Consider the following 14,107-nt stretch of genomic DNA (forward strand, 5'->3'; position numbering starts at 1 on the left):
CCAAAGGGCCTGTTCCTGTGCTGCACTGTTCCTTGTTCTTTATTTGAATCCAGAGCCACAGCAATGTGGTTAACTCTCAGTTGCCATCTGAAATGTCCTAGCAAGCTACTCAATTGAAGGGCAATTAGGGATGGGTAACAAATACTGGCTTTGTCGGTGACATCCATATCCCATGAAAAATTTTAATAACAATCATATATAACAAATAATACCCCGTACTTCACCATATCTACTATCTCACTGGCAGGATTGATCCACTAGAGGTTGTGGCATAGTAGTACACAGTGGAGAGGGAATTGCCCTGGAAGCCCTTAACTTTGACTCTGGACCCAAAACTTCTCAAGGCATTAAGTCAAATATGGGCAAGGAAACCTCCAACTAATTACCATATACTGCCCTCCTCAGTCAATGAATCAATAGTCCTGCAAGTTGAATACCAGATTGAAGCATAGAAGATGGTGAGGGCAGAGGATGTATTCTAGATGGTAAACTTCAAAATCCATTACCCAGAGAGGCTCAGTAGCACCGCTGCTGACAGGTTGCTCCACACCAACAGGTCAAATCCAAGCTTTGCAGTCCAGCCACATCCAGTAATGAATAGTGGCGGACAATTCAACAACTATCCAGAGGAGACTCCACAATTACCCCAGCACATACAGGCAAAAGCCAATGCTAGTGAATTGAGATGGATTATTTACAACCACCTTCAGCCAGAGTTACCATGTGGGTAATCCATCTTGGCCTCCTCCTGTAGTCTCCAGAATCACAGATGCTAATCTTCAGCCAATTAGGTTCATTTGATGTCAAGAAACAGCTGAAGGGTGCTGGATACTGATGAGGCTATGGGTCCTGACAACATTCCAGCTGCAGCACTAAAGACTTCTGCCAGAATTTGATGCACTTCTGGCCAGGCTGTGCCAGTGCAGCTCCAACACTAGCATCTACTCAACAATGCTGCAAATTGCCCAGGTATGGCCTAATCACAAAGAGTAGGACAAATCCAAACTTACTCACTGCTGCCCCATCAGGTTACTCTTGATCATCAATCAAGTGATGGAAGCCATCATCAACAGTTATTAAACAGCAATTACATGGCAATAACCTGCTCACTTGTGCTCAAGTTTGGGTTCTACCAGGGCCACTCAGCTCCTGAACTCATTACTGCCTTGATTCAAATATGGAAAAAAAGAATTGAACTCCAGAGAGGAGTGAGAATAACTGCCCTTGACATCAAAGCAACACTTGACTACAATTTTGGCAACAAGGAGCCCCAACAAAACTGAAGTCAATGGGAATTGGGAAAAACACTCCACTGGTTGGAACTGTATTTAGAATGAAGGAAGGTGGTTGTAGCTGTTTGATGTCAATCGTCTCAGTCTAAGGACATCATGCAGAAGTTCCTCAGTGCAGTGTCCTAAGCCCAGCCATCTTCCTACCATCATAAGGCCAGAAGCAGGGATGTTTGTGTTTTCTGATAGTTGCACAATGTTCACTACCATTCATGACTCCTCAGATACACAAGATCTGGGCAACATTCAGCCTTAGGCTGGTAAATAACAGCCACACAAGTGCCAGGCAATGACCATCCTCCCTCGACTTTCATGGGCATTAGTATCACTATCAACATTGTGGGCATTACCATTGACCAGAACCTGAACTGGACCAGCCATATGAATACTGTAGCTACCACAGCAGATCAGGGGCTGTGAATTCAGTAGTGAGTAACTCACCTCCTGGGTGGGATGTCATTTGAGAGTCAGTGAGGACTCAATGGGCTGAATGGTCTCCTTCTGCATTGTAGAGATTCTACGGACCATCGAGACAAAAGCAGCCCGCTTGATTAGCACCCCATCTACCACCTTAAACATTCACTCCCTCCACCACTGACACAGTGGCAGCAGTGTGCACCATCTACAAGATACACTAAAGCAACTCACCAAGACCCCTTTGACAGCACCTTCCAAATCCTTTATCTCTACCACTTAGATCTCCAACACAAAGGCAAGAGATGCATGGAAACACCACAACCTGCAAGTCTCCCTCAAAGCCAAACACCCCCCAGACTTGGAACTACATTCACTGTGTCTTCACTCTATATGTGTCAAAATCCTACAACTCTCTCTGTAACAGCACTATTGATTTATCTATAGCACACACATTGCAGAGGCTCAAGGCGGCAGCTCACCATCACCTTTGCAAAGGAAACTAAGGATGCACAACGAATGCTGGCCTAGCCAGCAACACCCAAAATTTGTGAAAGAATATCTTAAAAATATTGAGGATCAATTGTTAATGGATGCATGACCTCAGCCACATTGGAGTTATCCATTGCCAGACAATGAAACATGGCTGCTCCTGTAGATGGTGCACACTGCTGCCACTGTGTCAGTGACAGAGGGAGGGAATGTTTCAGGTGGTAGATAGGATGTCAATTAAGCATGAAGCTTGTTCACATTGACACTGGTATTGGCAGAAGCCTATGAGTGAATGGTATAAGATTGTAATCATTGAAAACCATGGTGCCCTTGACCTGATGTCAGAAGTGCCCTCTGACATCAGCTAAAGAGACCTAATTAAATACTGTACCTGCAATAGTTACATCTTTCATCTATAATAGCAAGAAGCAGGTCCTTTTAGAAGTGACTCAAATGTGAAGTTCTCTTCTAATGGAACTGATCTTTGAGCTTACATTTAGGATTCATCAATTAAAGAGGAAGTAATATTGAGAACGGACATTTCCAAAGTCATATCCCTGAACTGCAAAAAAGCAAACTTGAAAGAATGTATAGAAATTGAGTTATTTCAGCTCATTAAGTTGGGTAGCCATTGGTTAGCCAGTGTTTCTGGCACTTTAGATATTTAATATTCAGTCCAGTGTAGTCTTCCTATTAAAACATTTTGATCAGTTCTACATTATATCTCTAAATAAAAAGAAACTGCCTTTCAACAGCTGAGTTATCATCTCTAAGGACTTTGTTTCTTTTAAAATTCCATTTATCCTTTCTGTTTACCATGACATTTCCCACCACAATCATGCTCTGAAATTCTTTTAGAGAAAAGTCCAAAACCTCTATTAAATTTTGTAATGTCGCAATCTTGTTGTAAAGAGAAAAATTTAACAGCGAATTGTTTCTTCCCACAGAATAAACAGATGAAGAAGGGTGTACAGCCCATCAGGAATGTAGACTTCACTGCAACCAACTAATGCCTTTTGAATGATTCAAGATGTTACTTGTTGAAACGTTTCCATTTAAATGCAACATGGATCATGAAGATGAAAGTAACAATCTGAAACATGCTATTTAAGCAGAGCCCACTTGGAACTTGCCCAAGACCTCAATGCCACATCCATTATATTACTGTTTTTTTTTGCACGGGGCATGTACTTTTTGGACACAATCTTACTTTCTACAATCCTGGATAGACAGACTCCTGGCATCACCTGAGGGAAGCCGCATGTGATTAAAGTTTCCAGATTTACATCAAGTATTGTTTGTCAAATTTAGCAATGGGTTTCCTCCAGGTGCTCTGGTTTCCTCCCATAGTCTAAAGGTGTGCGGGTTAGGTGGATTGGCCATGATAAATTGAATTTTAGTGTCAGGGGGATTAACAAGGTAGATACATGGGGTCACATGGATAGGGCCTGGGTGAGATTGTTGTCAGTGCAGGTTCATTGGGCCAAACAACCTCCTCCTGTACTGTAGGGATTCTATGGCTCTATGAAATTAATCTGCCAATATTTCCCTGTCAATTTTTCTGTCAGTCACAATATAGTTGCAGACTCTGACCACCAGGTCATTCTGTGGAATAGGTTTCCAAAGTCTTCTGAATCCACTACCATCTCAAACACAACTATATCAATACAATACGTATGAATGAACTCAGTATTGACAACTTAATATGTTGTATGTAGTTTTATTTTTAAATCTGGACTTCATCAAGATTAATTTATATTTATAATGCATTTTTTCTTCAGATGTCCCAAAACTCTCAACATCCAATGATTTCAGCAGAGTGTTCACTTGTTTCTGGCTACATGTAGCAGATGAGATGAGTAATCATTTGTTCGGTAATATTGGTCAGGAATAGTGGTTAGGACACTCCTCAATTTAAGTTACATCACTGAATTTGAGAAATTAGTGCATCATAATGGGTGAAATTTACCCATAATCTCAGTGTCAGGTATGCATCTTTCCAGATGCACTGCTAAGCTGCAGATCTGACAGAGCTAGCAAGGCTAGTCCCACAGAGATTGGGGCATCATCTTTAAAGGCAACCTGATCACAACTGACTTTAAGCCTCCATCCCTTCCCTCCACCCCACTGGTTCTCCCAAATCTTGTTTGCACAATCTTGAGGCTCTCTCCTCCCGCCAACTGCAAAATTGGGGGCTCTTGCTCCCTGCTCCACCCCACCCACAACCGCGGCAATATTGCTGCCACTTCCCTGTTCAATGCCTGCTCCCTTCTTACGCGTGTCCCACCTTTCAAAGGCCGCGGTGCTCTCCCCCTACCCTTATTGATGGTAACCCAAGTTGCGTTCCTCAGGTGGCCCATGCCCAGCATTGTCCAGTGCCAGGGCAGTGCCCAGGCATGCCCTGTTCCCCCAGGAGCTACAGTGACACCCACAGTGAAACCCCTTCACAGTTTCCTGTTTTCATAAAGCTGTTGCGAACCTAGGTTTGAATATTCAGTGAGGAGGGAGGAAATTGTGTGGTGTGTATGCCCTTTATTAATATGTATCTTCGTTAAAATGTTAGTAATATGTAAATTTATTAAAATATATTTAAATGAGTCCCCCACATTTTCTGAGCAGGAACCCGCTGCATGACTGGCAAGGGCAGGGAAAATTGGAAAACAAAATTTGGCCAGTGAGAATCTCATTTTTCAACTCGAGATTTTGCACCTGCATCGCCGTTCTTGTTGATGACAAACACGGGCACAAAATTGCCCCAATATCTCATCTGAAGGGTGGCACTAACAAAATTACAATGAGGCGACTGCCTAAATTGTGCCAGCAGCAAGACTCGAACCTGAATCTTTTTTACTCTAAGGAGCATGCCATCACTGAAGCAAACTAAAGGTAATTTTTTAATTACATAGTTCTTTACATAGAACTTGTGCATATTTGTGACACAAAATGTGGTAAAAAAAGGACATCTCTATTGTCCTGGTTCCCTATGACCACCACTAAGTGCTAGTAGTAAAACTTCACAGGATTACTCTTCAAGTATTGAATTATTAGGTAAATCTAACGCCAACTTCAGACCTTCAAATTAAGGGGAGATGGTGGCGCACTGGTTAATGTTGCTGGACTAGTATCCCAGAGACCCAGTTCATGCACTGGGGGCCATGAGTTCTAATCCCACCACGGCAGCTGGTGAAATTTGAATTCAGTTAATAAATATTTGGATTTGTAAGCTACTCTCAGTAATGGTGATCATGATACCATTATCAATTGTAGTAAAAATCTACTCTAGGGAAGGAAATGTCATCCATAGCTGTCTGGTCCACATGCGACTCCAGAATCTCAGCAATGTGGTTGACTCTTAACTGACTTCTGAAATTGCCCAGGAAGCCATTCAGGTCTAGGGTAATTAGAGATGGGCACCAAAATGTTGGCCTTGCCAATAATGCCCACAGAATCATGATGTGAATTCCACAATAACCCACATTTTTTTGCTTTTCTATCTGGTGGTAGTAACTGGTGTTGACTCGGTACGTCTTTGACTTTTTGGAATGACTAAGCACTCATGCTGATAAAGTTGCAGCCGCCATCTTGTTGGTCTAACATGTTCAAAATGAAACCAAAATCACCACTGGAACAAAGTTGATTGGGGGAATCTGTTGGCAGGCAAAGGGATGTCTGGTAATTGGGAGGCTTTCAAAAATGTATTAAGCAGGGTTCAGGGTAAGCACATTCCTTTTAGACTGAAGGGCAAGGCTGGTAAAAGTAGGGAACCCTGGATGACTCAGGATATTGAGGTCCTGATCAAGAAGAAAAAGGAAGTAAATTCAATGCATAGGCAGCTGGGATCAAGTGGATCCCTTTAAGAGTACAGAGGGCACAGGAGTGGAGTTGAGAGAGAAATCAGGAGGGCATAAAGAGATTGATTTGGTAAATAAGCCAAAAGGGAATCCAAAGAGCTTCTACAAATACATAGAAGGCAAAAGAGTAATTAGGGAGAGAGTAGGACCTCTTAAGGATCAACAAGGTCATCTAGGTACAGATCCACAAGAGGTGGGTGAGATCCTAAATGAATATTTTTCATTAGTATTTACTGTTGAGAAAGGGATGGATATTAGGGATCTAGGGGAAATGAATAGTGATGTCTTGAGGAGTGTACATGTTACAGAAAAGGAAGTGGAAGTCTTAAAGCACATCAAGGTAGATAAATCCCTGGGACCTGATGGAAGTGTATCCCAGGACATTGTGGGAAGCTAGGGAGGAAATTGCAGATCCCCTAGCAGAGATATTTGAATCATCAACAGCCACAGATGAGGTGCCTGAAGATTGGAGGTGGCAAATGTTGTGCCTTTGTTTAAGGAGGGCTGCAGGGAAAAGCCTGAGAACTACAGGCCAGTCAATTTAACATCTGTAGCAGATAAGTTGTTAGAAGGTATTCTGAAAGACAGGATCTACTGGCATTTAGAGAGGCAAGGACTGATGAGGAACAGTCAACAGGTCTTTGAGTGTGGAAAATCATGTCTCACCAATTTGATTGAGTTTTTTTGAAAGGGTAAGCAGGAAGGTAGATGAGGGCAGTGCAGTCGACATTGTCCACATGGACTTTAGCAAGATTGTTGCATAAGGTTAAATCTCACGGGATCCAGGGTGAGGTAGTCAATTGATACAAAATTGGCTTGATGACAGAAGTCAGAGGGTGGTTGTAGAGGGTTGTTCTCAAATTGGAAATCTGTGACCAGCGGTATGCCTCAGGGATTGGTGCTGGGTCTATTGTTATTTGTCAGTTATATTAATGATTGAGAGGACAATTTAGGAGGCATGGTTAATAAGTTTACAGATTACACCAAGAGTGGTGGCATAGCGGACAGTGAAGAAGATTATCTAGGATTACAACGGGATCTTGATCAATTGGGCCAGTGGCTGATGAATGGCAGACGGAGTACAATTTAGACAAATGCAAGATGATGCATTTTGGTAGATTGACCAGGGCAGGACTTACTCAGTTAATGATAGGGTGTTGGAGAGATTTATAGAACAAAGAGATCTAGGGGTACATAACTCCTTGAAAATGGAGCCACAGGTGGACAGAGGAGTGGTGAAGGCAGCAGTCGGCATGCTTCGTTTCTTTGGTCAGAACATTGAAAACAATGGTTGGGATGTCTTGTTGAAGTTACACAAGACATTGGTAAGGTCATACTTGGAATACTCTGTACAGTTCTGGTTACCCTATTATTAGGAAGGATATTATTAACCTAGAAAAAAAAGAGCAGAAAATATTTACTAGGACGCTGTGGGACTTGATGGTTTGAGTCATAAGAAGAGGCTCGACTGAAGGGAACCTTTTTTCCCTTGGAGTGTAGGAGGCTTAGGGGTGATCTAATAGAGATCAATAAAATAATGAAGTGCATAGATGAGGTAGATAGTCAACATCTTCTCCCAAAGGTAGGGGAGCCTAAAACTAGAGGACATAGGTTTAAGGTGAAAAGGAAGAGATATAAAAAGGGTCCAGAGGGGCAATTTTTTCCCCACACAGAGGGTGTAGAGTGTCTGGAACGACAGAGGTAATAGTAGAGGCGGGTACAATTTTTTGTTTAAAAAAGCATTTAGACAGTTAGGTGGGTAAGACGGATATAGAGGGATATTGGCCAAATGCCGGTAATTGGGCGGGGTGGACAAGTTTGGCCGAAGGCCTGTTTCCATGCTATAAACCTCTATGACTCCAATACTGGTTTTTATGCTTCAGCTTGCTGAATTTCATGTTTTGTTTGTTGTTTAATAAATAACGAGTCAAAAGAAAGATGATTTACTAAAATTAGGAAAGGAACTTACCCAACCATACTTCTCCAAACTGCCCAGCCCCAAGCTTCTTTTCCAGTCTGAGGGACTCGCGTGGAATCTCCCAGGCATCCTTCTCCCAAGGTTTTTGAGGCTTTTCACTTATACAAGGCTTTGTGAGTTTCTGACACAATCCGTCTCCTTGTTCTGTAAGCAGCAATTGAAAAGATACTTAGTATGTTAGCTAAGAGGTCATGGGCATAAAACTCAGATTGTGGATAAGCAAACATTTATCTTCACTCTGATAAAAGCAAAACAAACTGCCACAATATGATGCTTGCAAGTTTATTCCTTTGGGTTTTTGTATTGCCTCACTGATGTTCTTTCATCTAATCCCTGCTTTTGTACTGAATAGTTTTGATTCAAGGCATTACTTTATTCTCCCACTGAATAGGTATATTTCTTTGCAACAGGTTTCCTAGATCCCATCACCACAAAGAATGATAATAGCTTATCGCGCTGCTTGGGTAGTGCCACACTTTTATATCTGATCCGGTATACAATGAACAGTAGTAACTAGCCAATGTCTTCTGGTATGCCATATAATAAGCTGCAGCTTTTGCAATTCAGAATCCTTCAGTGCAGGAAGAGGCCATTCGGCTCATCGAGTCTGCACCAACCACAATCCCACCCAGGCTTTGTCCCCATATCCCTACGTATTTACCCACTAATCCCTCTAACCTATGCATTCTGGGACATTAAGAAGCCAATCAATCTAGCATATCTTTTGACTGTGGGGGGGGGAAGCTAGAGCACCTGGAGGAAATCCACAAGGAGAATGTGCAAACTCCACACAGCAACCTGAGATGGGATTCGAACCCAGGTCCCTGGAGCTGTGAAGCAGCAGTGCTAACCACTGTGCTACCCGGTACAGTACGGTACGGTTGAATGGGAACATGAGCATGTCAGCATATGAGGCACAGTATAGTGCATTGTTGCTATGACAAAATGGCTAAAGGTACAATTTGTTGGCATTTTTGAAATGAATGCCCGAGTCAGTTATTAGTAAAAGTTGCAGATCAGAATTATTGACTTTTTTTTTTGCAAAAATGGAAGAAGGTAATTATAATGGCATGAGATAATCTGGGTCAAGTAGAAATTTGTTGTAAATGATGCAAAATCTGGACTATAAATTTTGGTGCGAGTATTTGCATCAAATGACCAGTTGTCTCTCTGCCATTTTAGCAGTGAACTGCAGTACGGGAGATAACCTGTGTGCTACTTACTTCTAATCTGTGTGGAGAACATGCTCCGATGCCACAGCAAAGCAATCGTGGCTACTTTTTGATTTTTTTTAAAAGGCGGCAAAAACATGCAATTCATCTTTGGAACTAAATGTAAAATGAATTGCTCAGATGCAGAACAACTCCTAACTGAACAAAACTTCATGGTGTTCTTAAAACAAAAACACAGATTGTGGGAAGGTGGTTTCCAGTTCTGCAGGCCTAAACCCTATTAATGCTGGAAACTCCCATGAGAGGGCCACAGTGGGATTTGCCCCAGGAAGATCTCAGAATGAGATCCTCCCTGGAAAGAGCATGATGCTGGTTTGAATAAATTTAAATGATCAAATTAAACAGCTTAACGTCATGTCTTCTAGGAACATCAGGTGTTCTCCCTGCTGCCCTGTCCCTTCATTTTGAAATCAGGGTACCCTTTAAAAATGGCATCCCAATCTTGGTGAAGCCAAGTTTGCCAGCGTCTTTAGGCCCCACCCCTCAGGTATGAAAGTGTAACACATGCCCACCACACCCCCTGCCCCCCCACCTGCTTTTTTGTTGTCAGTGTCAAGATCTGGAGAGAAAACACACTGGTGTTCAGTCAGTGCCTGACACTTTGCTGTTTTTTGGGAAAATTGCACCCCAAAGGCTAGGCCCAGCATCACGTACCCCTCGTTGTGTATTGCCTTCATTTTGGTTAATCATTTGTAGTCCACATCTTTTCAAGTCACACTTACAACAACAGTGCACCAGAACAACTCAGTATGAAATTCCTTAGTTCACCATTCAGGCACAGATACTGAACCATTTAGTTTAAATAATATCTCTCTTAAAACGAGGCCAGATGAAAGGAATTACAAAGAATTGGTAAATAATTGCCCCTAAAACTAGACCAAAGGCTATTCCACAACACAACAATACTCACTCTTATAATGGCTGACCAGGTTGGTTAAAGTGGTGAATGTTATCCGAGGAGATATATAAAAGCCACCGTTGTCCAAGGTACGTATTTTATAATGTTTCACGGTGTCGCCTAATGTTGCGTCATAATCTCGAACAGAGAGAGAATAACTACCTAAAATACACAAGAGGGAAATTTCAGCAACACAAATACAGTCATAGTTCAAAACCGACTTTAGTCTCTATATTCAATTTATCCCTGAACATTTTAAAAAATGTCAACATAATTTGGTAGGCACACATTCACAGAAAAATAAAGGACAGATAAAGAATGGACAATGCATAATATCAAAAGTTTTGAGTTTAGATTGTTGATGTTCAAAGTTCACGTAATATAAAATGAGATGAAGACCTCTTTCTGTCAGGATTTAATAACATCCATTTATATAGCACAATTCTGGTGATAACAGTAATATGTCAACTCCCAGGAACATTTTAACTACACTTATAAATTTCTCACCTTTGGTTGTTTCACTGTCTCGTATCATAAATGAGCCAACTTTATTTCCTGATGCGAGGAGATGTCTCTCTGCATCCTTTCTACTGACACCTTTGAAGAACCATCTTGAATGGAATAGGGAATAATGTTAGTAAAGAAAGAACTTGCCTTTATATTGCACCTTCCTGCACTTCAATAGTGCAAGTACTTATTCAATTAATTACTTCTTATTGTGACATGCACAGTCACAACACAATATCACAAATAGCAAAGGAGATGATAACATCAGTAATCTTGTTTTTACTGGAATTGATTGAGGAATGACGTTAAGGGTTTTAGGAGAACTTAATAAAAGCAAAATACTACAGATGCTGATCATTTGAAATAAAAACAGGAACTCCTTGAAGAAACTCAAACAGGTCTGGCACGATCTGTGGAGTGAGAAACAAGAGTTAAAAAGTTTAGAGTCTAATATGACTCTCCTTTGGAAGAGATGCTGCCAGGCCTGCTGAGATTTTCCAGCAATTCGTTCTTTTATTATGTTCGGAGAGCTTTCTGCTAGTCTTCAATACAGTGCTGTAGGATTTTCACATCCAACAGAGCTGATAGTTGAGATTTTGACTCAATTCCTCATCTGGCAGATGGCACTCCCATCACAGCATGTCATCAGTGCATCTCTGAAGTGTCAGTTTAGATGGAGCTCATTCCTGAAGTGGGCTTCTGATGCAAAGGTGACAACACTCAATTGTTATAACTCGTGTTACAATATTGTCTGTGAGCAACACATGAAGATTCTTCAGTAAAGCACTACATTTAAATTTTCATGAGTGGCAATATAAGATGTTTGCAAAGTCACTATTAAAAAGAGAACTAATCCATCTTTATCCAGTACTGCAACATTTTGGCAGCATTTGCCAAGCAGTGATACTGATAACTTCATTGTGGTTCCATTATACCACTATTGTACTTTGTTCCCCCACATCGTAAGGTCATGATATCAGAGTATGGAAGTGCAATAATGCATATTTAAACAATAATGGTTTTACACCCTTCAACTTTTACCACACTGGACAAGATATCATTTGTATATAATGGTGGCAAAAGCCATCATCAGTACCAACAGACAGCCATTAAAAATTGGTTCTACTTTAAACTACAAATGCAAATGTTCCAAAGGTACTTACTCTTCCATTTCCAATGAGTTATCTTTGGCAAAGTAGTTACTTGGGATATAACCTTCCTCATTAGTTTGCAAAGATTTTGCCAGCCACCATTCACCTTGTCTGAATTTTTAAAAAACACAAAAATAATTCTATTACCTTTGCTCATTTATGCATTTCCAGTCTGCTGTTACATTGAGCCAAAAAAAAATGTAATTGAAATGTTGGTTATTTTAAGTATTTATTAAAAGATTGTCACTATTTTCCCATTTACTTTGTGCATTATCTGGAGACGGATAGGAAGAACACAAAAATGGCTCCACTTTCTCAGTTCCAATTAAGGAGCCACGCAATGCTCCTGACCTTTGTCACATATCAAACTACTGAGTTGGCTAGAGACTTGGCTTGGCTTTCACCATTTGTTGCCAGGCGTGTTGTCTTGGGAGTTCCCTTAACATAAAAGGGACACATCACTCTCCTTAACTTCAAGGATGTTGATGTTTGACATATTTAAATTGCATTTTTATTTTCATAAATATGACCTTTGAGTTTTTTTCAGTAAACTTTGAAAAGGTTCTATGAAATTAAATTTATGTGTATTTGTCATTGGAATCATGATGTGTGTGTAGAATCTTTAATGAACTATGCTGATGTTTTACTAATTTACTCACACTGGCTTCCAGACAGCAAACACTTGTTAATATGTCTCTATGTATCAAGGTTGTTATGGTAATTGCACCACGGTACAGACCAACGTTTGTCTTTGCACCCCAAAGGCTAGTCCCAGCATCACGTACACCTCGTTGGGCATTGCCTTCATTTTGGTTAATCATTTGTAGATCACATCTTTTCAAGTCACACCTACAACAACAGTGCACCACAACAACTCAAACTTTGTGACTAAAGCCAAATTTGGGAGATTTGACCAGTAAGTAGTCCCTTAGTTCTGTTTCATTCAACCTTTCCAAAATCAATGGAAAATACTAGATCTCTAAATCCATTTCAATGTTAAAAATAATTCTTCTGATAAGATCATGGATTGTTAGAACATGTGGTATATTTTTTAATTACTCATTGCTAGGATTTCAGTGTCACTGGCTGGGCCAACATTTATTAACCATCCCTGTGAGCAGTGGAGAGTCAACCACATTGCTGTGGAGACACAGACCAGGTAAGGATGGCAGATTTCCTTCCCTAAAGGACATTAGTGAATCAGATGGGTTATGATGTCTTTTATATCCAGATTTTTATTGAGCTCAAATTTCATCATCTGCTGTGGTGGGATTCGAACTTGGGTGCCCAGAGCATTACCTTGGTCTCTGGATTATTAGTCCAGCAACAATACCACCAAGCCACTGCCTCCCTTGAACAATGGTTGTACAATGTGGTGTTTGAACCCAGGACTCTGAAGTTAACAGTCTCGTGTTCCACCGACTGAGCCAGCCAGGCACCTGTACCTTTTAGACCATTACTGCAATTATTCCCAGGCGCTTCCTCCTATCAATTCTGACAGTAATATTAAATGGATTAGTAAACTTTTCCTTACTCTGAGAGCACCTTTACTTTTTCTCCTTTCTTAAAGCTCAGGTCTCCTTCATGAATGCCATCATAGTCATAAAGTGCAACAGCCACCGTGTCATCATGTCCTAGCAAAAGAAAAGTTTTAATCGATTAGGAACATAGAAACTAGAAGCAGGAGTAGACCACTCAGCCCTTCAAACCTGCTCCACCATTTATCTTGGTCATGCCTGTTTATCGAATTCAATATCCTAATTCCCCCCTCTTCTTCCCATAGCCCTAAAAGTTATATCTAATTTCCTCTTGAAACTAGACAACGATTAGAACAATCATCTCACATGCAAAGGCATGGATTTCATACTAGCCAAATTTAGCCTCTGTTTCAGGCAGTTATTAGACGTGAAATTCCGGAGACCCGGCTCCACTAATAGGTGTGCAGAGTTGTCATCTGATCAAGCACATCAAGGGTTTGCTTTCAAACTGAGGATTATTTGGGTGGGATGAGTTTCTAACGCTTGCAAGGAGCACTTATAGCGCAAAAGAAAAAACATTTGCAAATTAACCAGATTCACGCCCCAATTCTGACAACACGCTCACAATCCACTTCTCAGCAACTGTATTTGAGAATTGGGACAGAGTACTTGTTCTTCAAAGATGTTTAAAATTGCCCTCAGTTGACTGACTTTCAAATCTCTTCAGACCCACAAAGTCAATTTCTGATGTCTGATGTTTTTTCCCCATTCAGAATTATGTAAAATTTGACAGGCAAATCATTTGAGAATTCCAAAT

At 40.9% G+C, this 14,107-nt stretch overlaps 1 protein-coding gene across 2 annotated transcripts in view; it reads right to left on the reverse strand.

Moving 5' to 3' along the window:
• Positions 1-14,107, reverse strand: part of hck (HCK proto-oncogene, Src family tyrosine kinase) — an 88,986-nt gene that overhangs the window by 40,413 nt on the left and 34,466 nt on the right. For both annotated transcript variants that reach the window (XM_080204825.1, XM_080204826.1), the window contains exons 4-8: positions 13,347-13,446; positions 11,825-11,923; positions 10,662-10,765; positions 10,167-10,316; positions 8,016-8,168 (exon numbers count right to left, since the gene is read on the reverse strand). In XM_080204825.1, the coding sequence (XP_080060951.1) occupies positions 8,016-8,168; positions 10,167-10,316; positions 10,662-10,765; positions 11,825-11,923; positions 13,347-13,446 (606 nt within the window). The remainder of the gene's footprint in view (positions 1-8,015; positions 8,169-10,166; positions 10,317-10,661; positions 10,766-11,824; positions 11,924-13,346; positions 13,447-14,107) is intronic.

Source organism: Carcharhinus amblyrhynchos, chromosome 16 (assembly GCF_965287045.1).
Source record: "Carcharhinus amblyrhynchos chromosome 16, sCarAmb.v2.hapA, whole genome shotgun sequence".
Classification (NCBI taxonomy): domain Eukaryota; kingdom Metazoa; phylum Chordata; class Chondrichthyes; order Carcharhiniformes; family Carcharhinidae; genus Carcharhinus; species Carcharhinus amblyrhynchos.